The sequence below is a fragment of the Microcaecilia unicolor genome, chromosome 5 (assembly GCF_901765095.1).
Source record: "Microcaecilia unicolor chromosome 5, aMicUni1.1, whole genome shotgun sequence".
In the NCBI taxonomy this organism is placed as follows: Eukaryota; Metazoa; Chordata; class Amphibia; order Gymnophiona; family Siphonopidae; genus Microcaecilia; species Microcaecilia unicolor.
In genome coordinates, this window is record NC_044035.1 from 259,229,900 (window position 1) to 259,257,157 (window position 27,258).

The window sequence follows — 27,258 nt, forward strand, 5'->3', positions numbered from 1 at the left end:
GGTGAGCTATTTTTGGACTCCACATTAAAAAAAAAAAAAGGTACATCCCAGTGGGACTGTTCTGCACGGTTGAAGAGTGCTAAATCCAGTAGGACTGGGTCCTTCTGCTAAGGGTCTCCTTTTAGGAGTCCTTGTTGTAAGAGCATTTGTCTCCCTTCCCTACTCTGACAGGGGACCTAGAGTTCCTTGGACGATGCAAGAAACAAAACAGAAAAACAAAACAAAAACAGTGGAACTCTGTGTGCAGCTGCAGCAGCTGGAGACAGCAGTGAATCTCCAAGGCGAGAGCGGGTAGTAGGGGAGAATTTTCCAGTATGAGAGCCACTGTTTAAAGGAGGCTGCTGGTAGTTCAGGGCCATGAAGCTCATGGCTGCACAGTTTGAGCACAGCCTGCAACAGCTGCCATTCTGGAGTTGTCGCAGTTGTGAAGAATAGCAGTAGGAAGCTACCATTACAGTACATAGTGTCAGCTCAGGAAGCAGCTAGGTGATGTTTTGCTATGAAACAAACCAAGTATAAGCAGAAGCCCCCGTATGGCAAGAGACCTGGTTTTGGTGGGAACTGCCAACATTTTGAATGCTGCTGGAATGGGAGCAAACCAGAAGAGCCCCTGATGTTAAGCCTCAAGGAAGTTCAGCTCTGGGCAGCAGCAAGATGGTTGATCAGGGTTAGCAGTGGGTTTTAACCCAGAGTTTGTCTTGCTTATTTACTAAGCCTGTTGCCTGAAGAAAGGCCTGAGAACACTGGTAGGTGTGGTGGACTCAGGGCCACACTCTCAGGAGGGGTTATTGATGGCTAAGAGGTCTAGATTTGAGGATCTCTGGGGTTATTAGATCCCATAGACCCTGTGGAGGAATCCTCAGAGGCCTGAATGGAGTTCAGGGAGGATGTACTGGATGAAAGGCAAGTATTCCTGTAGAGGACATCACAGTGGTTTGCATTTTTCATAGAGTTGAGCTGCCCTCCTTGATCTCTCAAGCACTAACCATGCCGAAGAATCAAAAGAAAGGATGGCAGGGAACACAAAGTTAGAAGCTGGACAAGGTCTTTCCGATGCACAGGGAAATGAAGGAGCTAAGTGAGATATCTCGGATTTAGGGCTCAGGTTGGTCTGTCTAGACCAGTGCTTATCAATTTTTCTATGGCTGCAACCCCATTCAATCATCCACAGAAAGCACACAACCCCTAGGTGGGACAGGTTAATGATACCTTTAAAGAGGGCCCACCCAGGTTGTGACCCCATTTGGGATCATGACTCAGTTTGGCAAGCTTTGATCTAGACTGTACCCAATATTGGTTAATGAAAGGGAGAAATTACTCCTGAAGATGGACAAATTGGTGTTTACGGTGACCAGGAAGATGACTATCCCTGTAGATGGGGGTGTGCAGCCCCAAAGAATCTACAGGATCACTAGATGGAAGTGTTGCTGAAACAGTCCTTTGAAGCAGCAGCATTAGCTTTGCAGGCAAGAGTTTGTGGGGAAGATGTTGTCCAAGCCTGTTTTTGGAAGGTGGAACAATTGCCATAGATCTGCCTGGCAGGTTTCTCGGAGAGAGTTTTAGAAGTGATGCAGCTGAAAATGGGCACAGCCTTCCTGGCAGACATTTTGTATGTTGTTTTATGGACGTTGGCCAAGTCCATGGCTGTGCTGGGGTCTGCACGTTTTCTTTGGCTAAAAACCTGGTCAGCAGATGTTGGTTGAAGTCTCATTTCACCAAACTCCCCTGTAAAGGAAAGTTGCTCTTTGGAGAAGACTTGGACAAACTGGTGAAGGATCTGGAGGAGACTATAAAGGTTCTTAGGCTCCCAGAAGATTGGGAATAATAGCGACTCATAAGAAATAAAGTAAAGACTGACCCAAGGCATCAAGTCCTTTTCCTTCAGTGAGAGGTCACTTCAGGGAAACAAGAAGGTATCATTTAGAGAGGGTAAGTGGTTTGCAGCAGAATAAGTTTCTGTCCGAGGGGAAGCCATTTTGCAGTACACCCAGAGATGGACAGCAAGATGGTAGTAGAGGCACTGGGAGTACTTTGATGGGGGTGTATAATAAGGTCTTGGAGACAAATTCTCTGGTTCCTTCAATGGGAGGTTGTTTCAGGCAATTTTACTGTATATGGACCCAGATAACCTTGGTCCTTGAAGTCATCTGCAAAAGTAATGGCCTGGATTTTGTTCATCCTCTGTCCAGTATCTTCCTGGAGTCTTCTTGCCAGTCTCCTCTATAAGTGGCAGTAGTCAGGTTGGTGGTGAACAGACTTGCTGCTAGAGAGAGTTGTCCCTCTGGAGGAGCAAAGAACTGGCATATACTCAGTTTATTTTGTAGAGCTTGAAAAAGAAGGAACAGAGCATTATGGGTTCCAAAATTCCAAGTGGAAATGCTGAGGTTAGTGATAGTGACCAACCATCAGGGGGAGTTTCTAATGTCTCTGGATTTGCTGGAGGCTTACTTACATATCTCTATTCAGATGGAACACCAGGGATTCCTTTGTTTCTCCGAGGACAAGCAGGTTGCTTGTTCTCACTGATGAGTTGACGTCCGTCGGCAACCCCAGGAATGGAAATCTTCCTAGTAACAAAGCTTGCTAGCCCTCATGCGCACGTGCTGGGATGATAATCTCAGTTTTGTGCGCTCCTGTTTGGGCTAACCACAGCGCCAAAAATATTATCCAAAGTGATGGTCATATTGACAGCTATGTTTTGGAGGGCAGGGAGATGTTTCATCCCTAGGTGGACGACTGGTTCATTTAAGTGAAATCTTGCAAGGAGAGTGAGGAGGCCACAATGAAGTGGTTCAGGTCCTTCTGGAGTTGGGATGGGTCATCAACTCATCCAAGATCAAACTGATCCCATCTCAGATGATTTGGGAGCACATTTTGATACTCAGGGCAGAGTGTTTCTCACCAAGGAGAGAATGCAGAAGTTGAAGTCACAGATCAGAAGCATGCTCAGGATGTTGAGACTGGCTTAGGATTTTCTGCAAGTCCTGAGATCTATGGCATCAGCCTTGGAGTTGGTTCTGTGAGCCAGGGTTCTCATGTGCTCATAACAGAGGGGTTGTTTTTAGTTCTTTTAGTCACCCCAGATGTAAAATCTGGGAGTTCCCTTGCCCCTTCAGGATATAGATATCTGTCATGGTAGTTATGCTTGTCAAATCTGGTGCGAGTGATGGAGTCATCGGACTTGACCTTGATGATGACAGGTGACAGCTTGAGCAGTTGGGGGAGGGCTCATTGTCTAGACAAGATGGCTTATCGACATTGGTTGAAGAAGAAGACATCATGGCCAGTCAACTGCTTGGAGGCAAGAGCCATATGTCTTCTAGGCCTTCAAGCCTTTTTGCCAGTAGTTCGGGACAAGGCAGTTTAAATTTTGTCAGACAGTGTGACAGCAGTGGCCTGTGTCAGTTGACAGGGAGGCTCCAAAAATCAGAGGGGGAATCTGTCAACAGCACATATGACTGGAATGGAAAATGTGCATATGGATTTTCTGAACATGAACACATTGGATCCAGAAAATTGGAGTTCAGCAGGGTTGCTCAGCATTGGGAAAGCCAGTCAAAGATCTAATGGTGGCTGAGAACACAAAGGTTCCAAGGGTCCTCCAGTCACAGGAAGAAACACTAGTCATCGGGCAAAGATGCTTTGGTGCAGCTATGGCTGCAAAGCAAGCTACTATATGTGTTTTTATCATGGCCTTTACTTGTCAGAGTCATCCAGAATGTGGTGAGTCATATGCGCTTTGTCATTCTAGTTGCTCCAGATTGACTCAGAAGAATGTGGTACACGGACTTCATGACATTAAAAGTTGGAGAACCCCTGGTGTTGCCGAAGATGGTGGACTTGCTAGTTAAGGTTCAATCTGGATGAAGGATATATCTCTGTTTTTTTCATACAGCATGGCCATTGAGAGGGTGAGCTTGTGGAAGAGAGGTTATTCCAGTCGAATGATAAATACCCTTATGTTCCAAGAAGACCTCAACTTCACTACCTAAGCCGCATTGAGCCTGCCATGAGTAGGAAAGCGTGGGGTACAAATGTAACAAAAAAAAAAGTTTGTTTGATATACCACCTCTTTCAAAGCATGAATCAAGGCAGTTTACATATAACTATTCAGGTACTTGCACGTCCCTGGTGGACTCACAATCTAAGGACATTGTACCAGGGGCAATGGAGAGCTAAGTGACTTTCCCAGGGTCACACACAGCTGCAGAGGGAATTGAACCTGGTTCCCTTAACTCACTGCCGACCGTTAGGCAGCAATGGGAATCAAACCTGGATCCCCAGGTACACAACCCGCTGGGTTCACCAGGGTCTGGTGAATTTTTGAGGCGTGGTGCTGGGACCAATGGATTGTCTCATTGCAGTCATCCATGACAAAGATTTTGGAATTTCTGCAAGATGGTGTGGACAAGGGCTGACCTTCCTTAGAGTGCAGCTAGCAGCCATTGTATGCTACTAGGGATTGGTGCAGGGTAGCTTCTTGGCAGTTTATGTGGACATTTCTTGTTTATTAAAAGGGGTGAGGCATTGAAGGCCCTCTCGGTGTTCAGTTGTGCCACCATGAGAATCTATATCTAGTGCTTTTGATTCTGGTCCAGGCATCCATTTGAGCCATATAAGCAAGTGTTCCTGACGGATGGTAAGCTGAAGACATTGTTTCTCATGGTCATCTGCTTGGCTAGAATGATTTTAAACATACAGACTCGTTCATGTCAGGAGCCCTTCCTGGTTATATCACAGGAGGTGGTGGTGATACATTGGTCCCTTATATGTTGCCTAAAGCAGTGTCTCCTTTTGATTTTAACCAGTTTGATTTTCCTTCTGGTGCCCCAGGAGGTGGAAGATATGGAGGATGCAATGTTCCTTCATTGGTTGGATATCCAGCAGACCTTGTGTTGTTATCTGAAGAGAACCAAGGAGTTTTGGGGGTTGGACCATCTCTTCATGTTGTTTGGAGGAGCTAAGAATTGGGAGGCAGCCTGTAGGGCTACTGTAGCCTGTTGGGGGTTAAAGAGGTTATAGGTATTTTTCTCTAGTGTTGCAGTTGTGGAGAGTCTGGGAGCATGGATTGGGAAACAACTGAGGAAGGATGGAGAAAGTTTCCTTTGGGGTGGCCCAAACCCACACGGGAGGGCAGAGCCCGAAGATTCCAGTCTACATGGATCAAACATGTTAGAGAAAGCAACTTGTCACCTTCCCCAGAGAGAACAGGGAGATCCAAAGACTACAATTCCCAGCAGCCCTTAAGGGAGACACAGGGTAGAGTCAGGAAGAGTTCTGTACACTACCAGTCCCAGAATTCTAAGGAGAGGGAGGAGGATCTGAGGAGGATTAATCAGGAGGATGAGGAACAGCTGGAGGGGAGGGCTGTAGAAGAGCCTATGAATTGGCAACCAAAGGAGAGTGGGGGTGGAGAGAGAGTAGAGATCTTGGAAGAGGACCCTGTGGACATTTCTACTGTGGCTCGAGTAAAAGGACTAAGGTGAAGGGACCTGGGGGTGGGAGAGCACAGCTACTCTGTTCCCCTTTTAGGGGGAAGGAAGAGACAAAAAAAAAGACAGGAGAAAGGGATTGCCTCAGTCTGTAAGTTTGATATGGTTGGGGATTTATTGTGCACTCTGTGAAACCCTGAGAGACTTGCCCCGCTGTGGAACTATTGTCACCAGCAGTGGGCAAAGACTAGTAGAGAGCAGCTGGGGAGGGCCCCAGGGAGAGACCAATGCCTTGACAGCAGCTCTAGGTGGCTGCCTAGGTTGGAGCTGTGCGTTTGAGGGGAGCTAAAGCCGAAAAAGGAGAAAAGGCATATTTAACCACCCTGGGTCTTGCCTTATGAGAAGACTGCAAAGTGCAGGGGATTTGGGGGACAATTACAGAACATTGTGGATTACAATCCTCCCTGTACCCTGTGGCTTACACAGTACATGCTAAGTTTAACTTTTTGGGGTTCCCAGTTTAATTTTTGTCTAAATATTTTATTTCTGATTTGTGATCCCTTGTTCTATATTTGGTGAGGGGGTCTGTCGGTGTGACAGTAATGGCAGCTGGGGAAATCGGAGGGAAGACCCTAGCCACAGCCTTGAAAGTGTGCTCTACTAGGGCCCCAAGTTTCATCTGGGCAGAATATAGTCTTTTATTCCATAGGAGATTTGCAGGGTGGCCACTCAATTGTGGCTGCATTCCTTTGTGCAACACTATAAGCTGGGTATGCAGGCTCATCAGGAAACAGCCTTTGTGGAGTGTGTGTGCACGGCAGGCATGTCTGGGTCCTTCCCTCAGTACATACTATTTTGGTACTTCCAGATATCTGAACTAGTCTGGAGGGTTGATGAGGAAGGAGAAATTAGAGCTTACCTGCTAACTTTCTCCTCTCCAAACCAGTCCAGAATCCATCCATGGTTAGGATTACGGAGGTCAAGAAGAAATGTGTTCAGAAGTAGTAGCTGGGGGGGGGGGGGGGGGGTTGGGGGTTGTTGATCTCATATTTTATTCAGCCTATAGGAAGCAACTAATCAAACTCTTAAGATATTATAGTTTCATTATCTATTGTATTTTGCACCGTAGTCATGAAGGGGTTTAGATGCTTCCTTTTTTATGGAAATAGTGGCTAGCTGTGGCCTGCCTTGGATCCTTTATAGCAGTCAATCCCAACCCAGTCCTCAGGGCACACCTCAGTATTTGTGGAGTTTTCAGGATACCCGTAATGAACGTGCATGAGATAGATTTGCATGCACCAACTCTGGCAACCACTTCAGAGGCACTCACACACATGCTTCAGAAATGTTAAATTACAACATGTCTTTGGATCTTGTTTCAGTAAAGTAAGGTCAACCATGATTTAGGAAGGGATTAAAATAGTACTGAAAAGGCGGATAAAAAGGATATATTTGTATTTGGGGAATAGCATTAACCTGTACTGTATAAGATTTTAGGACATATGCGCAGAACATAAGGACCAGATTTTTACCAATAATGTTTATTTACCATACGGTAATGCCATACTGTTAGAAGGCAGTTTTTATGGATTTTACACAAGGGAAATGTGCCACAAGATAAATATTGTTAGAAAGTCTGAATTATTAATTAGGCTGGATTAATAGTAACTCACTTTGATTGAGGCTCAGATGAATTCTTTCTGCTGCTGGCTGGAGTGGTGAAGGGGAGCTTTTGGCTGGAGTGGTGAAGGAGCTCTTTTCTCTGTGGTTGGATGGTCTTAGATTGAGGTTCAGATTAATTCTTTCTGTTACTGGTTGGAGTGGTGAAGGAGGTCCTTGCTAGAAAAGAAGTCTTTCTGACAGATTTGTTAAGAATGAAACCTGGCTTGTCCCAGAGAGATTCAGTGAACGTCCAGAGACGTGTAGATAGTCCAGCAGGCAGGGTCCAGGGAGAACAGGAAAAGAGAGGGGAGGAAGGGGCAGACTGTGTTCCAGGTTTTATAATTTCTTGTTGGAACGATAGGCTGAAATCAGGTGGGGTGTATTGATCCAATGAAAACTCATGGATAGCTGAAAACTAGTTCTATCTAGTTTTTGAGATGGAGCATGGTAGCTGGTCACATGTTTAAATTACATCATAAAAGTTAATGGCTAGCCATCTGCTGTGGTATAAACCCAGAAAGTACTTGACAGGATTAAAAGAGTCATTGTCTGGGAGTAGATGGGCTTGCTTTTGTCAGATTAGGTGGGTTATTGTCTGTGAGTTTCAGGTAGTTGGGCTTTCCGATCTTTTTGATTGCTGTCAATATGCAGACTCTTCTTTGGAGATGTGATGATTGACTTTTTAGTATCCACCCAGCTAGTTCTATTATACAAGCTATCACTAGTCTTCAGGGGGAGGGTGAAGGCCAGACCTGTTTTTCTGATACTGCTCAAATTGCCTTCCAAGAAGTCTTTGTCATATATGGCCAGACCTGTTTTTCTGATACTGCTCAAGTTGCCTTCCAAGAAGTCTTTGTCATATATATATATATATATATATATATATATATATATATATATATATATATATATATATATATATATATATATATATATATATATATATATATATATATATATATATATATATATATTTGTATCTGATTCCAGCAAAATCAATAACACTGAAAATTAACTCATATCATGCTACAGTACAACAGAGTTTGAGAAATATCCATGGGAAAAAGTCCATTGGTAGAGCCTGTTCAAAGAGTAATATAGTACTCTTGTGTGAACTATTCCATTGTGGGAAATGTTGAATGTGAAGAATGCTGTTAGGGTGGTTGTCAGTCCCTTGCTTTGGCTGGGTCTGAATACATGTTAGGCTCATGATAAGGTGTACAATCCTTATTTCTCAGTGTTCTGATGCATTTCTCCTGAGTGCAGGATATGGTGCAACACCTCCCCTTGGACGTTTATTTTAATGGTAGTCATTAGTAGCTGATGAAATGCAAACATATTTGTGCAGCTTTGTCAAGTGATGTATTCCTTCTGGGCTTTTCACAATTCTTTTTAGATGCAAGTAAATAAGAGCAGATACTACTATTACTACTAAACACCAAAATGACCCATCCAGACTACCCAGTTGAAATTTGATAATTTTGAATAGATGTTTGTCTGCACATCGGAATCTATATGCAGATCATCTCCCCCCTGCCCTTCTACCATGTCTTTTACCTGACATTTCAACCCTTTGCCTACTACTGCCCTCCATAATCCAAGCATGCCCATAATCTTTTACAGTAATGACCTCCAACACCCTCTCCTGGTGTCTTTTTTTTTTTTTCAGGCCTTTCTGTTTTCAACTTTGCAACAATAATATGTGAAAAGTGTGTTGTTTTTTGAGAGGGAGCACCTGATATATTTAAAAGGGTTACATGTAGCTGTTATACTGATATGTTCTTTGACTTATGTCCCTATTTGCTTTTTGTTCATGTTTTATAGGCCACATGTACATATATGAAGGGAAAGATTACTCCAAAGAGGCCAGCAGTGAAGATAAAAAATTATTTGACCAGCTTCTGGAACTACAGAGAATCACGCTTGATGACGCCAAGACAGAAGGGAGGTCACTTCGAAATAAATTAAATGTAAGAGACAGAAAAAGTTTGTACATGAGTGGAAGGGTTGTAGCTAGGATGCTTTCAGTGGGGTAATTCTGACAGGTCAAAAAAGAATTTGGCCTGAGGTGAAGCCAAAAAGGATACAGAGCATACAGTTTCATAATTTTTTACTCTTGAAGATCAGTACTCAGCTGTGGCGGTTAAAAAAAAAAATCTGGATATTCAGCACTGCTATCCAGATAGAGCAATGGCTGCCGGTATTATCCACATAGCAGCAATATTCAGTGAGGTAATTCTTTTTTTTTTAAAGATTTTTTATTATATTTTCAAAAGCAACAACTTTCTGGGTACGCAGACCCATGCAACCTTTAATACAGAAAGCATTGAACAGTATAACATGTTGCCCCTAGTATATTTAAATCACAACATCCTAAACCCCTACTCCCTAGACCCTCCCCCCTCTATCAGCCTGCGGGTTAAAGGCATCCTTATTCTTCTCATAAGACTCCCACACTTTTTTGAATTTCTGAATGTGCCCCTTCCTCAGTGCTGTTAATTTAGTCACCTGATAAACATGGTCCAACTTGAGACCCACTTTGTGCATCAATGGAACTTCCACCTGCTTCCATGCCCGTGCCAGGACTAGTCTAGCTGTTGCAAAGATTATTATAGCGAGCATATGGTCCTGTGCACGACATCCTGGTGGTCGCACATGAAGCAAGCAGTGTTCTGCTCTGGCCGAGCATGTCCCTTTACCGAGGCTATGACCCTTTCGAGCACTTGCTGCCAGAATGTTTGCACCTTTGGGCACCCCACCAGACATGCATAAAGGTTCCCACTTCTCCACATTCTCTCCAACAGTCTGCGAGGACCCCTGGATAAATCTTGTGTAGCCTCTCTGGTGTGCAATACCACCAGTATAACATTTTATATCCGTTCTCAATCAGTGGTTGAGATATAGACAGTTTTAATAAGAATCTAAAGCTACTGTCCCACCACTCAGCCGAAAGTGTATTCTGCAGGGCGCCTTCCCATCTACGTGTATAAAATTCTATAGGGGTGGTCAGGAGCAATAATGCCCGGTAAATCCTCATTATACTCCCCTTCCCCCCTCCCCCTCTCAGTGCTCGCTCTAGCCCAGTTTCTGTGAGTTCCAGTTCCTCTCTAGCCTTCTTAAGCATATGGTTCCTCAGGCAGTGATAATAGACCATGTCTCTATTGCCTAAATGATATTCTTCTTTTAGCCCCTCGAATCCCTTTACTCTCTCATCTTCCCAGACTTGCCCTAGTGTGCACAAGCCCTTATTCGCCCAAAGCTGATATGCCCTTTCAGCCTCACCCCGAGGGAAACCCGGGGCAGCACAGATAGCTGTCTGCATTCAGTGGGGTAATTCTGACAGGACAAAAAATAATACAAAGAATTTGGCTTGCGATGAAGCCAAAAAGGCAGCAGCATACAGAGCATACAGTTGAATATCCAGACAGAGCAATGGTTGCCGGTATTATCCACATAGTGCACTATCTAGATAACTTAGAACAGCCTTTTTGCTGTCTTAACATTATCTGGATACAGGCAGAATGTCACTTCTGTATGGATAATTTCCAGGACTGCCCATGATTCTACTACACATTTCTCATTTCTATAGCACTACTAGACATACGCAGCGCTGTACACATTATATACAGGTACTTATTTGTCCCTAGGGGGCTCACAATCTAAGTTTTTGTACCTGGGGCAATGGAGGGTTAAGTGACTCACCCAGAGTCACAAGGAGCTGCAGTGGGAATCGATCCCAGGTTGCAAGGATCAAGGCCTGCTGCACTAACCATTAGGCCACTCCTCCACGCTTTGCTCTGGCATTATCCAGATAGTGCCGGATTAGTCAGTTATGATTTTCAGTGGTATCATCCAGGTGAATTAACTGAAAATTTCTGGATAGACCCAGCCAGTGACACTTTTGTGGATAGTAGGTGCTATTATCTGGATAGGTGCTTTTAAATAACCAGCCCATGGTGTTTTAGTCAATAATAAAATATTCACCTGGGCCAGCTCAGTGTCAGTGCTATGCACTGCCATATATTAAATCCCTTGTTTGACCCCCACTTTGGGTCTTTTGCTCTCCAGATCAGCTGGGGATGCTGCGGAAGCAGCATTCACAACTCCCAGAAGAATGGAGTTCTAATCTGTGTTGAAGAGTGACTCTTACTGGGTAGATTTAGGGCCTATGATTGCAGGGTTCCAGAAGACACCCTAGCCTAGGACCTTGTCCATGGCTGAAGACTGTCACTATGAGGGGCATAATCGAACGTCGCCGGCGATCTATGTTGGCAGCGGCGCAACAGCTGGCCGGAACCGTATTATCGAAAAAGATGGCCGGCCATCTTTTTTTCCAATAATACGGTTTAGCCTGGCCAAATTCCAGAGTTCGCCGGTTTTGTTTTTCAGCGATAATGGAAAAAAATGCCATCCATCTCAAACCCGACGAAATCCAAGGCATTTGGTCATGGGAGGAGCCAGCATTTGTAGTGCACTGGTCCCCCTGACATGCCAGGACACCAACCAGGCACCCTAGGGGGCAATTCTAAAAATTTTTTCAAAATACAAAAAAAGCTCCCAGGTGCATAGCTCCCTTACCTTGAGTGCTGAGCCCCCCAAATCCACCCAAAACCCACTCCCCACAACTCTGCACCATTACCATAGCCCTTATAGGTGAAGGGGGGCACCTACATGTGGGTACAGTGGGTTTTGGGGGGGGTTGGAGGGCTTAAAATTAACCACCACAAGTGTAACAAGTAAGGGGGGGGGTGGACGTGGGTCTGCCTGCCCGAAGTGCACTGCACCCATTAAAAACTGCTCCAGGGACTTGCATACTGCTGTCAGGGAGCTGGGTATGACATTTGAGGCTGGCATACAGGCTGGTAAAAAAAGGTTTTGATTTGTATTTTTTTTTAGTGTGGGAGGGGGTTGGTGACCACTGGGGGACTACGGGGAGGTCATACCCCGTTCCCTCCGGTGGTCATCTGGTCAGTTGGGGCACCTTTTTGAGGCTTGGTCATGAAAATAAAAGGACCAAGTAAACCCGGCGAAATACTGCTTAACGCCGCTTTTTTTTTCCATTATCCGCGAAAGCGGCCATCTGGTAGCCATGCCCATGCCCGCCCATGTCCCGCCTTCACTACGCCACTGACACGCCCCCTTGAACTTTCGCCGGCGAGGCGATGGGAAAGCGGCGATGCTGTCAAAAAAGCCGCTTTCGATTATATCAATTTCGCCGCTTTTGAGAGATTGCCGGCCATCTCCCGATTTATGTCAGGAAATGACCGGCGATTACTTTCGAAAATAAGCCTGGATATAACTTAAACTAAGATACATGGGGGGTTGTTTATGACTGAGCTGGAAGCCCAAAGGAACAGGAAAAAACTGCAAAGTCAAATACAAATAACTACCTGAATAAACAGAGATTTGAATCAAACAATTTGGAATTGTAAAGCAAGGCTTGACAGATTTTTATTAAACCTAGGAAGTGTGCAAGATCTTTTTCATCACCTTCTCCCCCTGCCTGTTATCCCCATCTGAGTTGAAGAGTGGGAGGAATTGGAGGGACAGATTTGTTATGCAGCTTTTTTTTAAGGGCCTGATTTACTGTTTTCCCCATTCTAGGGCCGATGTACTAAGCTATACTGTTTTAGCACACCAGTTTACTCCTGATGTAAGATTTAGTGCAGAAAACTGAGAAGCAAAATCACCACACTAAAGAGTAGTGCAGTGTGTAGGCAAAAGGCTAGATCCTTAATTTTCCCTGATGTAAAATAAAACAGCAAATGTTAGCATAGCATTTTACTGCAACTTATGGCTGAAGCAAAGATGGACAGAAGCAAAGGGCCATCTGAGATGAAATGCAGCACTTCACCTCAGATGATCCTGTTCACTCAAAATCCCTGGTGGCCCTGCCTCCCCCCCCCCCCCCCCTCGACTGCAAAGAAATCCAAACCCATGCTGGTTACCCAAATGAACTCCTGCACCTTAGACCCCTAACCTCCCCATCCATCTCTAAGTCTGAAGGCAGGAGTGATAGCCCCTTGCTTCTGCCTTTGGTGCTGCCATTTTGCAGAGTGATGGCACCTGACCCTCAGAGTTCAGGACGCACCACTAGGGGGTCAGTCTGCCAAATAAGATGATGCTTCTCAAATAAGGAAGGCAATGCCTTATTTACTAGAATAGGATCTTGTGCCATCAAGATGGCAGCAGAACGTGAATGATGCTGCTATACGCCTTCCTGGACCAAGTAAGAGGCTAAATGGCAATATGTCTTTTTCTGTCACTGAACAACTTTTTGATGCTGCTGTAATTTGCATGCAATTATGTTTACTGTAGCAGGAATAAAAGGTTTTTCTAGCATTTATGTTAAAACTAGTAAAACAGGCCCGTTTCTGACACAAATGAAACGGGCACTAGCAAAGTTTTCCTCGGAGTGTGTATGTTTGAGAGAGAGAGAGAGAGAGAGAGAGTGTGTGAGAGAGAAAGTGTGTGTGAGAGATGGAGTGTGTGTGTGAGTGAGAGAGAGACAGAGTGTGTGTGTGTGTGTGTGTGTGTGTCAGAGAGAGAGAGAGAGAGAGAGTGTGAGAGACAGAGTGTATTTGTGTGTGAGAGAGAGAGCGTGTGAGAGAGAGATAAGAGTGTGTGAGAGAAAGTGTATGTAAGAGACAGAGAGTGAGTGAGTGTATGTGGGGCTTCGAGTTCCATGACCCCCTCCTTCCCTCCCTTCCTTCCTCTCCTCCCCTCCGAGTTCCAGGCCCCCCTTCTGTCTGAGGTGCAGGCCCCCCTCCCTCCCGCTCCTCTCCCTCTCTCTCCTCTCCTCCCTCCCTCTCTCTCTTCCCCTCCGAGTTCTTGGCCCCTCCTTCCCTCCGTGTTCCATGTCCCCCTTTCCTCGGAGTGTGTATGTTTGAGAGAGAGTGTGTGGGTGAGAGATGGAGTGTGTATGTGAGAGAGAATGAATGAGTGAGAGAGAGAGACAGTGTGTGTGTGTGTGTTTGTGTCAGAGAGAGAGAGTGTGTGTGAGAGACAGAGTGTGTGTGTGAGTCTGTGTGTGTGAGAAAGAGTGTATGTGAGAGACAGAGAGTGAGTGTGTGTGTGAGAGAAAGTGAAGTCTTCAAGCCTTGAAGCATTCGTGCGCTCTGTAAGGCTCCATCTCCTCAATTGATGACACGTAGTTCCGGAACGTTGCAGGAATTCTTCAAGGCTTGAAGGCTTCACTTTTCTCGGCTTCAGAATGTTAGAGGTGCGTTTTATTATAAAGGATGCTGTGCACTGAAGCTCCTTGCACTGCTCTAATGCAAGGATTATTGCTTCAAGCCTTCTGTTACTAAGGAGGAAAAAAAGCCAAGTAAATCCAGATTTTAATGCACCAGTACACGACATTGGAAGCAGTACACAGCCAGCAGCCTCCTTTTCCCATCTAGTGTTTCTCTCTCATCCTTCTAACCCTGTCTTTACCCAGGCACGCTCTCTTATTCAATTAAGGGTGCTGATCCATCTAGGATTATTCTGTTAAACACTCCAAAGCAGATACTAGCTAGCAGCATTTCTCTGCTATGTTAATTTGTTGTTCTTTTCCAGTTATAGAAACATAGAAAATGATGGTAGATAAAGACCATACAGTCTATCTAGTCTGCCCATCTATACAAACTCCTAAGCTCTACAATCCCTTTCTCTCCCTCAGAGATCCTCTGTGCTTGTCCCAGTGCTTTCTTGAATTCAGATACAGATCTGCTCGGACAAAATAGAGCAAAGCAGGTTGGTTATTTCTTATGCTTTCACTGCTCCTTCTGTGCGTAATCAGCACGGTATACAGCAATATATGTAAAATACAAGGTACAACAACTGAGCATATAAAAAGAGGTCAGCTTTCAACTGCTGGCCAACTGTATAACTTTGTATGACTAATATACCATACAAAGTGTTATATAAATGTATAATTACTACCACTGGATATACATAAGAATAGCAATACTGGGGCAGACCGATGGTCCATCTAGCCCAGTATCCTGCTTCCATCAGTGGCCAGTCCAGGTCACAAGTACCTGGCAGAATCCCAAATAGTAACTAGGTTCCATGCTACCAATCCCAGGGACATTAATGGCTTTCCCCATTTCTATCTGAATAGCAGACTGTGGACTTTTCTTTCAGGAACTTTTTCAAAGATTTTTAAAACCCAGATACATTAACTGCTGCTACCAAATCCTCTGGTAACTATCCGTTGAGTGGTAAAAGAATAATCAATTCACGTTTACCCATTCTACATTACTTAGGATTTTGTAGATCACTATCATATTCGCCCTCAGCCATATCTTTTCCAAGCTGAAGAGCCCTAACTGCTTAAGCCTTTCTTCATATGAGAGGAGTTCCATCCCCTTAATCATTTTGGTCACCCTTTTTTGAACCTTTTCTAATTCCGCTATATCTCTTTTGAGATACGGTGACAGGAATTGCACACAGTACTCAAGGTGAGGTTGTACCTTGGAGCAATAAAGAAGCATTATAGTATTCTTTTTCTTATTTTCTATCCTTTTTCTAATAATTCCTGTATGCTTTTTTGGCTCCTGCTGCATATTGGGCAGAGTATTTCAGTGCATTGTCCATGATGACATCTAGATCTTTTTCTTGGGTTCTGACTCCTAAGGTGGACCATGGCATCAGGTAATTGTGGTTTGGATTATTATTCTCAATGTGCATCACTTTGCATTTGTCCACAGTAAATTTCACCTGCCATTTGGATGCTCAGTCTTCCAATTTTCTTAGGTCCTCCTTCAATTTTTCACAGTCTACATGCATTTTGACAACTTTGAATAGCTTTGTATCATCTGCAAATTTAATCACCTTACTTATCATTCCCATACCTAGATCATTTATAAATGTTAAATAGCACCGGTTCCAGTACAGATCCCTGGGGCACTCCACTATTCACCCTCCTCCACTGAGAGAAGGCCATTTAACCCTGTTTTCTGTTTTCTATCCATTAACTAGTCCCTAATCCACAACAGAACATTGCCTCCTATCCCATGACTTTTTAATTTCCTCAGGAGTCTCCCATGAGGGACTTCGTCAAAAGCTTGCTGAAAATCTAGATACACTACATCAACCAACTCACCTTTATCCACATGTTTATTCACACCTTCAAAGAAATGAAGCAAATTGGTGAGGCAAGACTACTAGTGGCTGCCCGCCCTACTGTTTGTTGCAAAGAATAGTTTTATTCCTTCAAGAATATTAGGTGACCTATCAAATCCTCTACATAAGTATTGCCATACTGAGACAGATCAAAGGTCCATCATGCCCAGCATTCTGTTTCCAACAGTGGCCAATCCAGGTCACAAAAACCTGGCAAGATCCCAAAAAAGTACAAAACATTTTATACTGCTTATCCCAGAAATAGTGGAGTTTCCCCAAGTCCATTTTATAATGGTCTATGGACTTTTCCATTAGGAAGCCGTCCAAACCTTTTTTAAACTCCGCTAAGCTAACCGCCTTTACTTCATTCTCTGGCAATGAATTCCAGAGTTTAATTACACTTTGAGTGAAGAAATATTTTCTCCAATTCGTTTTAAATTTACTACATTGTAGCTTCATCGCATGCCCCCTAGTCCTAATATTTTTGGAAAACGTAAACAGACACTTCACATCTACCCGTTCAACTCCACTCATTATTTTATAGACCTCTATCATATCTCCCCTCAGCCGCCTTTTCTCCAAGCTAAACAGCCCTAGCCGCTTTAGCCTTTCCTCATAGGGAAGTCGTCCCATCCCCTTTATCATTTTCGTCGCCCTTCTCTGCACCTTTTCTAATTCCACTATATCTTTTTTGAGATGCGGCGACCAGAATTAAACACAGTATTTGAGGTGCGGTCGCACCATGGAGCGATATAAAGGTATTATAATGTCCTCATTTTTGTTTTCCATTCCTTTCCTAATAATACCTAACATTCTATTTGCTTTCTTAGCCGCAGCAGCACACTGAGCAGAAGGTTTCAATGTATCATCAACAACTACACATAGATCCCTTTCTTGGTCTGTGACTCCTTAACATGGAACCTTGACGTAGCTATAATTTGGGTTCCTCTTTCCCACATACATCACTTTGCACTTGCTCACATTAAATGTCATCTGCCATTTAGACGCCCTGTCTCCTAATCTCGTAAGGTACTCTTGTAATTTTTCACAATCCTCCCGTGATTTAACGACTTTGAATAACTTTGTGTCATCAGCAAGTTTAATTACCTCACTAGTTACTCCCATCTCTAGATCATTTATAAATATGTTAAAAAGCAGCGGTCCCAGCACAGATTCTTTTGCCAGCTTCCTGCTTTTAATATACCTAAAAACATTTTTGCTATGTGTTTTTGCCTCCAACGCAATCTTTTTTTGAAGTCCCTCTTAGCCTTCCTTATCAGTGCTTTGCATTTGACTTGACATTCCTTATTCTGTTTCTTATTATTTTCAGTCGGTTTCTTCTTCCATTTTCTAAAGGATTTTCTTTTAGCTCTAATAGCTTCCTTCACCTCACTTTTTAACAGTGCTGGCTGTTGTTTGGTCTTCTGTCTTCCTTTCTTAATACGCGGAATATATTTGGACTGGGTTTCCTGGATGGTGTTTTTGAACAGCATCCACACCTGATGTAAAGTTTTGACCCTCGCAGCTGAAGTTTTTTTTCACCGTTCTTCTCATTTTATCATAGTCTCCTTTTTTAAAGTTAAATGCTAACGTATTTGATTTCCTATGTATACTTACTTCAAAGCTAATATCAAATCCGATCATATTGTGATCACTGTTATCAAGCAGCCCCAGCACCATTACCTCCCGCACCAGATCATGCGCTCCACTAAGGACTAGCTCTACAATTTTTCCTTCTCTCGTCGGCTCCTGTACCAGCTGCTCCATAAAGCAGTCCTTGATTTCATAAAGGAATTTACCTCCCTAGCATGCCCTAATGTTACATTTACCCAGTCAGTATCAGGGTAATTGAAATCACCCATTATTATTGTGTTGCCCAGTTTGTTTGTGTCCCTAATTTCCTTTAACATTTCTGCATCCGTCTGTTCATCCTGGCCAGGTAGACGGTAATACACTCCTATCACTATCCTTTTCCCCTTTACACATGGAATTTCAATCCATATTGATTCCAATATGTGTTTTGTGTCCTGCAGAATTTTCAATCTATTTGATTCAAGGCTCTCCTTAATATACAATACTACCGCTCCACCAATTCGATCCACCCTATCACTATTATATAATTTGTACCCCGGTATGACAGTGTCCCACTGGTTATCCTCCTCCCACCAGGTCTCAGAGATGCCTATTATATCTAATTTTTCATTTAGTGCAATATATTCTAACTCTCCCATCTTATTTCTTAGGCTTCTGGCATTCGCATATAGACATTTCAAACTATGTTTGTTGTTCCTATTTACATCATGCTCAGTACTTGACAGTATTAATTTGCAATCTTTTGTCTAATTTTTATTTAAGGACACCTGATCTACTATGGTCTCTTTTGCAACATCACTATCGGGATACTCTATCTTCCCTGTTTTGGTGATATCTTTGAAAGATACCTTATCCTGAACCATGCGCTTTTGAGCGATTGTCAGCCTTCCCCCAGTTTCTAGTTTAAAACTGTACTATGTCCTTTTTAAATGCCGATGCCAGCAACCTGGCCCCACCCTGGTTAAGGTGGAGCCCAGGGAGGTGTTCGGGTATATGAGTGTGATGGTTTTGGACAACCCTGGATTTCCCCTCTTCCAGAGGCAGTCTGGGGAGATAGTGTTTTGTCTCCATTTCCTTTCTTAAAGGAATACTGGAGAGGTTGTGATTGAACAGCGTCCTATATAGAGCAGGACTCACAAGTCTATGGTCTATGTTCTGTCTCCATCTGCTGGCTGAGGGGCATAACCCACTGGTTCTAGATTCGTCTGGTAGGATTCAGGGAAAGAAAATTAGCACATTTTTCCTTAAAATTTTGCCAGATAGGATATAGTGTAAATCAGTCAAACATAAGATAGTGAAACACTGTCCTCAAAATGGGAAAGATGAATCAGGATCAAGTAACATACTGGATGACGACAGCTAGACCTGCATTGTCCATCCAGTCTGCCCAACAAGATAAACTCATAGTATATGTTATGATCTAACATATGCCTGCTTGATCTTGATCTGCCCTTGCCGTTTTCGGGGCATAGACTGTAGAAATCTGCTTGATACTGGTCTCAACTACTGGAGTTGCCATTGAAGTCCACTCCAGCCAATTCAGATCTGTCTAGCTATAATCGGGGCACAGACCATAGAAGTCTTATTTTGAATTCATTCTCTTTCCATATAAGAATCCTATGTGTTTATCCCATGCATTTTTGAATTCCATTACCGTTTTAATCTCCACCACCTCCTACAGGAGGGCTTTCCAGGTATCCACCACCCTTTCCATGAAAAAGTACTTTCTAATGTTACTCATAAGTCAATCACTTAACCCTCCATTGCCCCAGGTACAAATAAGTACCTGTATATGTAAGCCGCATTGAGCCTGCCATGAGTGGGAAAGCGCGGGGTACAAATGTAACAAAAAAAAATCCCCCTGTATTCTCAATTCGTGTCCTCTAGATCTACCACTTCCCTGTCTCTGGAAAAGATTTAAACTTCTTTATCACATCATGCCTATTCCTTCTTTCCTCTAGGATAGTGGTTTTCAGTACCACTAATAAAGTTTTTAAATATCTATTACTGATCTGCTTTTCTGTTTTCCATGTTGGAGTTTGCGTATCGCTTGCCTTGTTGTTTCTTGGTATTCATTGTGGATATCCTGAAAACCCTAATGGCCAGGTGGTCCCTGAGGACTGGGTTGAAGACCACTGCTCTAGGGCATACATATTCAGGTCAACATTTTAAATCACATTCATATCATTTGCTCTGAGTGTGTATGTGGGGGGGGGGGGGGGGGTATCTCGGTGTGGGAGGAAATGACGTTTTAAGGCTAAAATGAGCAAATAAATTGTTGATAACAACATGAATTGACAGTGAATGTGATTATAGTGCAGACAAAATACAAAACCAGTCTTCCAAGATTGCATCATATAACTTCCTTTCTGTGGCTGACATTGTGGTGAAAGACTGCCCTGTTTATGATACCAGTGTTGAATCATGAAGGAATGGAACGCACACAGAGTGGTGGGTGCAGCTCTGCCTGCCTTAATAAGCAGACTGGATGGACCATTCAGGTGTTAATCTGCCATCATTTACTACAAGACACATCAATATAAATAGCAAAGTAATTATAGACAATATATAAAATATTCATTTATTGTCTAAGCAGTAATTAATATGTACAGTTGGTAAACAATAACTGACCAATAAAAACATAAATGAAAGAAGCAACTAGCTTGTTAGTCGCATACCCCTCTGATTCTATATAGTGTGCTTAGATTTAGGCACCTGAATTGGTGCGGATTCTATAACAACCCGTGTAACTTAATTGGTTTAACAAACTAATGAACACTAATATCAGCACTTAAGCAATAATGAGCACTAATTGGCACTGATTAGAATTTAGGCGCACAACTCGCTAAGCGTATTCTGTAAAGATGTGTGCCTAACTTCTAATGCACTTCGGCAAAAAGGGCATGGTTATGGGTGGGGAAATGTGCGACTTATGGGCGTTCCAAAATTTACACGTCTAGTTATAGAATATGGCCTACTGTGCCTAAATCTGCATGCAGAGATTTACACCAAGTTTCATTGGAGTAAATGTGTGCAGATTTAGGTGCTGAAATATCAACTAAGCGTATTCTATAATTGGCACCTAAATCTAGGTGCCGATTATAGAATACACTTAGCACTGATTTCAGCGCCAATTTTTTTGGTGCCATATATAGAATGTCCTCCATAAGGACTAACATCAGCTACATACAGGTAGCAAGAATTGCTTTTGACACATTTATTTTTCTGAATCCATGTGCAATTTTTCCTCAAGTTAGTCATGCTTATTTTCTGTCTAAACTACTGGGGGGTTTTTTTTCTGTCAGGGGTTTTCAATCCAGTCATTTGGGACACACCAAGCGAGTCTGGTTTTCAAGATATCCACAATGAATATGTATGAGAGATTTGCATACAATGGAGGCTGTACATGCAAATTTATTTCCTGCATATTTATTGTGAGTATTCTGAAATCTTGAGGACTGGGTTGAGAGCCCCTGGTCTATATGTTCCACCTCTGCTTACCTCCGTGCTGTCTATCATGATGTTTTAAAGTGTGTGATGTTGACGTAAGTAGCATACTGTGCTATAATGTGTACCGCTGGAATGTTTTTTTCTTGTGTAATATACATATGTCCAGGTTCTTGCTGTACCACCTTTGGTGAATTTCTTCAAAAAGGCAGTAAATAAATCCTAATAAATTAATTAACATCATCAGCTGAAGCCGAATACATGTAAAATGGTGATCTTCATTGCTTTGCAAATGGTGGCTGCTTTCACAAAAGAATGCAAAATATAGTATGACAGCCCAGAAAAGCAACTAGTGCCCTTGGTAAAGGGGAGGGGGGAGTGGGCATCCTGTTGCAGTGATGTAACCAGCTCACTGCCCCCCCCCCCCCACCCAACCACCACCACAGTCTGTTTCCCTGGGCACTCATGCACATTCTTGCTCATTCTCTCTCCATCCTCCATCCCCCTCCCCCAACCCTTAATTTTCTTTCTCCCAATATACTTTTAGATTGGTATATATACTGTAAACCATTTAGATATCTTTGTAATAGGCAGTATGTATATATATCATATATTAATGAACTTGAAACGTTTCCCCCTACTATCCCTAAAAACCCTCTCTACCCAACTACTCCCCCCCTCCCCCAGGTTTCTCCTAATACATGCACTCTCTCAACTCCATCTCAGCCTTAACCCATACCCATGTCTCTTTCACCTGAACCCTGGCTCCTGCAAGCCAGTTTTCTGTCCAGTTTGTTAAGCTGCTCCTCACCTTCCCTTGAACCTTGCTGCTGGTGCATTTCTAGGACAGTTGATTGGTTTACAAACTCAATAAAGCCACACAGTGTTGGTGGAAAACAGAATGTCTCTTCCAGAGGCAGTACCAGTAGCAAGCTCCTGGATTAAGTGGTAAGGAGGCATACATGTAGTTTTCCTGCTTAATTTTGGGGGCAAAGGGTAGGAAGGGGAGAGGGACCACCCCAAACTGTGCCTATGGAGGGAGGGTGAGTCTTGGGAAGACAACAGCTTTGATGTTACTATGTAGGTGGTATATCAAGTAGAGGAGTAGCCTAGTGGTTAGTGCAATTTCCACTGCAGCTGCTTGTGACTCTGGGCAAATCATTTAACTGCCCATTGTCCTAGATACAAAAATATATAATAGTAAACCATATTATATATGGTTTACATATTGTATGACCACAGAAAGGTGGTGTATCAAATCCCATCCCCTTTCCTATCAAGTCAGTAAACCTAAATAGAGTCAGATAGCTACACTTCAGTTCAGTGGGAGCTATCAGTGAAGTACTTTGGTGTAAAACATTGGGGTCTACACAGTTCTCTCTGACAGGGCAGCTGGATTTACCTACAAGGAGGAAACGTGTTTTGAGCCCTGAAGAATTGGTAGAGAGGCAGAAGAAGAAGCAAGAGGCAGCAGCCAAGAGAACACGACTAATGGAAGAGAAGAAAAAGAAGAGAGAGGAGGAGGAGCAGAAGAAAAAGTAGGTGTACTGCTTGTTAGAAAAAGAGCTTAATAAGGAAGCGAAGGAAATGGGTCTAGAGAAGGACTACCAAAGTGATTCAAAGTTGAGACAAGAGCTGAGAGCTTATAGGTATATACTAGAGGAAAGACGAGATGGGAAAGGATATGACAGATGTTTTCCTCCTTTCAGCTATTTGAATACCTTTCTTAGTGGAAGGAAAGTTCTAGAACAAAGTCATGATATATAGAATGCTCTCCTGGAGTTAATAGTTGTGTTAAACCAGTAATGAGCTTTAAGGGGTGGGATTTCACAGGAGCAAGCATGTTTTACACAGGAAATTGCTGCTCTAAAATTGCATAGGTGTTGACATGCATACAAGTAAACATACTGACGAGCACACGTACGTTTTTTTGTGGCCTACATGTAGATTTTCCAGGGTCAGTGTTTGGATGGAGCTGGGACAGGATTGCAAGGGACACATGTACCTGCACAAAACAGCCTTGTGTGGAGGTATTTATGTGCTACTGGAGTTAGTTCTGGGAGACTATTTTATTAAAGGCATATAAATGATCTTGGTCTTTATAAAATAGATGTGTTTTTCAAACTTTTTGTAGGCATCTTGTTAGAAAATTATCCTCCATAAGAGTATGAGACAACCACAGATGATCCTTAAGTTGTCCAGTTTTTTGTCCACCTTAACCATGCATACTGTAGCTCTAAATGATTTTTTTAATGAAGCGTGTTAATGCATACTAATGTAGGCTCTATTTTAATAAAACACTTTCTTTTATGTGTGTAAAAAGTGACCTAGAACACAGTTTTAAAAGTTTAAAATACCCATTTCTAAATGTCAGAAAGAATGGTAAAGTGGAAATTACACAGCAAGGCAGACTGCAAATAGAGTAATAACTAGAAGTCCTAGCATAAATGCTGGAGCTCACATATCTGGGTTTATCAGGCTGCACAAGAGTTATAGGAGTGGACATTGGGGCAATAGCCATGCTAGAATTGGTAGCTATTCAGATTATTACAAAGCTAGACATGTAAAAAGAGCAGTGCTGCATGAGTGCTCAGTAGGACATCTTGTTTGCTTATCAGCCAAGATATTAGAGTTCAAAGGACGTTCAAAGATGGTGGGGAGGCGCCTTGAATAAGGAAGAGGGATCCTACAAGTGGTCACACTTTTGTTACTTGTAGCTGGTATCTATTCTTGACGTTGTGAACAGGAATAACTCAGCAACTTTAGAGGGGTAATTGATCTTTTTATGCCATCCTCTACTTTGTGATTGTACTGCATTAACAAAACACTGATGTCAAATGCCATTGATAGTTCAAAGATGGTGCAAGATTATTAAATGCTTTAGTCAAGCCTTCAGCCTTACGCCCCCTCCATCAATTACATCCAGACCTGCCCATACCAAGACTTTGATGATACACTCAACAGTCATGATTATCGAACAATAATCCTAGAAAACACACATTTGGACATCATACTTTTAAATATTAAACTTTGTTTTGTACGTGTGTGTGTGTATTTATAAATATAATTTAAAGGGACCACATATTTATTTGTGTGGGGATTAAAGCATAGTTCAGTAATCAAATTATCCCAAACACCTAATATTAAATCATTTTTATCTATAAACCAATCCTCTCACAGTGTACTCATTTATAAATTCATCAATTTAGCTAGACGGGGATCTTCAGAATTTTTAACAACGCAACCATCCAAGGAATCATTTTTCGATATAATGATGGTGCTGTTCACCTCGTCATAGATCAACCCATATAATTCCTAGCTTCTATTTTTTTCCCTTTTTTAATTTTGTTTTTTTCTTTTTTTGTTTATCCAATATAGTCAATATTTTCTTAGATAGTAAACTTTAAAGTAGACAATTATAACTTAGCTTTTTAGCAGCTATAAGCAGCATTAATTCTCCGGCTTCAAACCTCCGCCGACTTGGCCAGGTTTCGAATTTCTTCGTCAGGGAAGAGGTTTGCTAAGAAGAAAACACAATATATCAAGAAAATATCCCCAATGACAGCAGTATTTTCTCATAATACTAACTCACTGTGAAGTTACCGTCTTAGATTTTCTCCGAGGACAAGCAGGCTGCTTGTTCTCACGACTGGGTGACGTCCGCGGCAGCCCCCACCAACCGGAAAGAAGCTTCGCGGGACGGTCGGCACGCAGGGCACGCCCACCGCGTATGCGCGGCCGTCTTCCCGCCCGTGCGCGACCGCTCCCGCCAGTTCCTTTTTTTCCGCGCCTGGAGAGAGTCGTGTTTTGCGCTCTCTCTGTTCAGCCGCCGGATCGTTCGATCGCGTATACGCGGATCGTGCTTGTTTCTAACCTTGTTTTTTCGGTATTTCGTTACCGCCCGGTTTCCTTTAAAAAAAAAAAAAAAAAAAAAGAGAAACCCTGCACGTGTGGGACACGCGCTCCCTTTTTTTTTTTCCCTCGCTTCCTGCGGGGACGCCACATTGCGGCCTAGTGGCCGCTCGGTCGTTTGTTTTTCGTGGTGTGATTTTAGCCACCATTGACGACTTTGACTTCGCCGACGCGATTTTTCCGTCGATGTCCTCGAAGGTCCCGAGTGGATTTAAAAAGTGTGGTCGCTGCGGCCGGCCGATCTCGCAGACCGACACCCACGCTTGGTGCCTCCAGTGCCTCGGGCCGGAGCACAATCTCAAGTCGTGTTCTTTGTGTCTCGGTCTCCGGAAACGGACTCAGGTTGCGAGGCAAGTTCTGCGGGACCGTCTTTTTGGAACTTGCGCCGGCCCCTCGACGTCGACCTCGAAGGCATCGGTATCGACGCCCGGCCCTTCGGTACCGGTATCGATGCCCGAGACATCGGCACCGATGGCAGCGACCCCAGGAGAACAGGTCCCGTCGGCCCGCCGGCCCGCCGGTCCTCCGGTGAGAGTGGGGGTGAGAGTCCGCGTGGGCAGTCGGCCCCGGTCACGCCCTCAGCTCGTGGCCCACGGGACCGAACCCTGTCTGACCCGGTACCTCGAGACCGAGGGGGATCGACCTCCTCCTCCTCCATGCCCTCCGGCGCCGGTGACGTGCATCGGAAGAAAGACAAGAAGCGTCGTCACCGGTCGCCTTCGGTGCATCCCGAAGAGGAGGCGACGCCGAAGCGTCATCGTCGTGAGGAGAGGTCTCCGTCGGTTGTGGAGGTACCGACGCGTCGGGGTTCCGGCAACTCGGTGCCGTCTCCTGGCCCCCAGCAGCTTCCGGCACCGACACCCTTACCGGCCCCACCGCCTTTCCCGGCAGCGGGCCTGGACGAGTGCCTCAGAGCCATCCTTCCGGGGATCCTGGAAGGGCTGATGCGCCAGGCTGTGCCGGCGCCGGGGGTGCTTGCGCCCTCGGCGCCGATGACTGTGGCGCCGGCGAGCTCTAGCCCGGCGCCGGGGCTGTCGACACCGCCGCCGCTTGCGGTGCCGGTCTCGACCGCCACGCAGGTGGAGTCCCCGTCGACGTCGATGGAGGGAGCTCCGTCCCCGCCGGCGCGGGAGTCCACCGCTCGACGACACCGAGACCTTGGTGCCTCGACGTCGAGCCGGGCCCGGTTCAGGACTCAGCTACATGAGCTAATGTCCGATACCGAGGATGAGGACTCGTGGGGGGAAGAGGAGGACCCTAGATATTTCTCCTCAGAGGAGTCTACGGGCCTTCCCTCGGACCCCACGCCTTCACCGGAGAGGAAGCTCTCACCTCCTGAGAGTCTCTCCTTTGCCTCCTTTGTGCGGGATATGTCTATCAGCATTCCCTTCCCCGTGGTCTCTGTGGAAGAGCCGAGGGCCGAGATGCTCGAGGTCCTCGACTATCCATCACCACCTAGAGAGTCCTCCACGGTGCCGCTGCACAATGTCCTGAAGGAGACGCTGCTCCGGAACTGGGTGAGACCATTAACTAACCCCACCATTCCCAAGAAAGCAGAGTCCCAGTACAGGATCCACTCTGACCCAGAGCTCATGCGGCCCCAATTGCCCCATGACTCAGCGGTCGTGGATTCTGCTCTCAAGAGGGCATGGAGTTCGAGGGATACCGCCTCGGCGCCCCCGGGGCGGGAGTCTCGCACTCTGGACTCGTTTGGGAGGAAGGCCTACCAATCCTCCATGCTCGTGACCCGCATCCAGTCATACCTGCTCTATATGAGCATCCACATGCGGACCAATGTGCAACAGCTGGCGGACCTGGTCGATAAGCTCCCGCCGGAGCAGTCCAGGCCTTATCAGGAGGTGGTCAGGCAGCTGAAGGCGTGCAGAAAGTTCCTGTCCAGGGGTATTTTTGACACCTGTGACGTGGCATCTCGTGCTGCGGCCCAAGGTATAGTGATGCGCAGGCTCTCATGGCTGCGTGCCTCTGACCTGGACAACCGCACCCAGCAGAGACTGGCTGACGTCCCTTGCCGGGGGGATAACATTTTCGGTGAGAAGGTCGAGCAAATGGTGGACCAACTGCATCAGCGGGAAACCGCTCT

At 44.5% G+C, this 27,258-nt stretch overlaps 1 protein-coding gene across 3 annotated transcripts in view; it reads left to right on the plus strand.

Annotated features, from left to right (window-relative positions):
* The window catches only part of CHD1L (chromodomain helicase DNA binding protein 1 like), a 163,275-nt gene that overhangs the window by 97,001 nt on the left and 39,016 nt on the right, over nt 1–27,258 (plus strand). For all 3 annotated transcript variants that reach the window (XM_030204037.1, XM_030204036.1, XM_030204038.1), the window contains exons 16-17: nt 8,919–9,064; nt 22,620–22,783. In XM_030204037.1, coding sequence (XP_030059897.1) covers nt 8,919–9,064; nt 22,620–22,783 — 310 coding nt within the window. The remainder of the gene's footprint in view (nt 1–8,918; nt 9,065–22,619; nt 22,784–27,258) is intronic.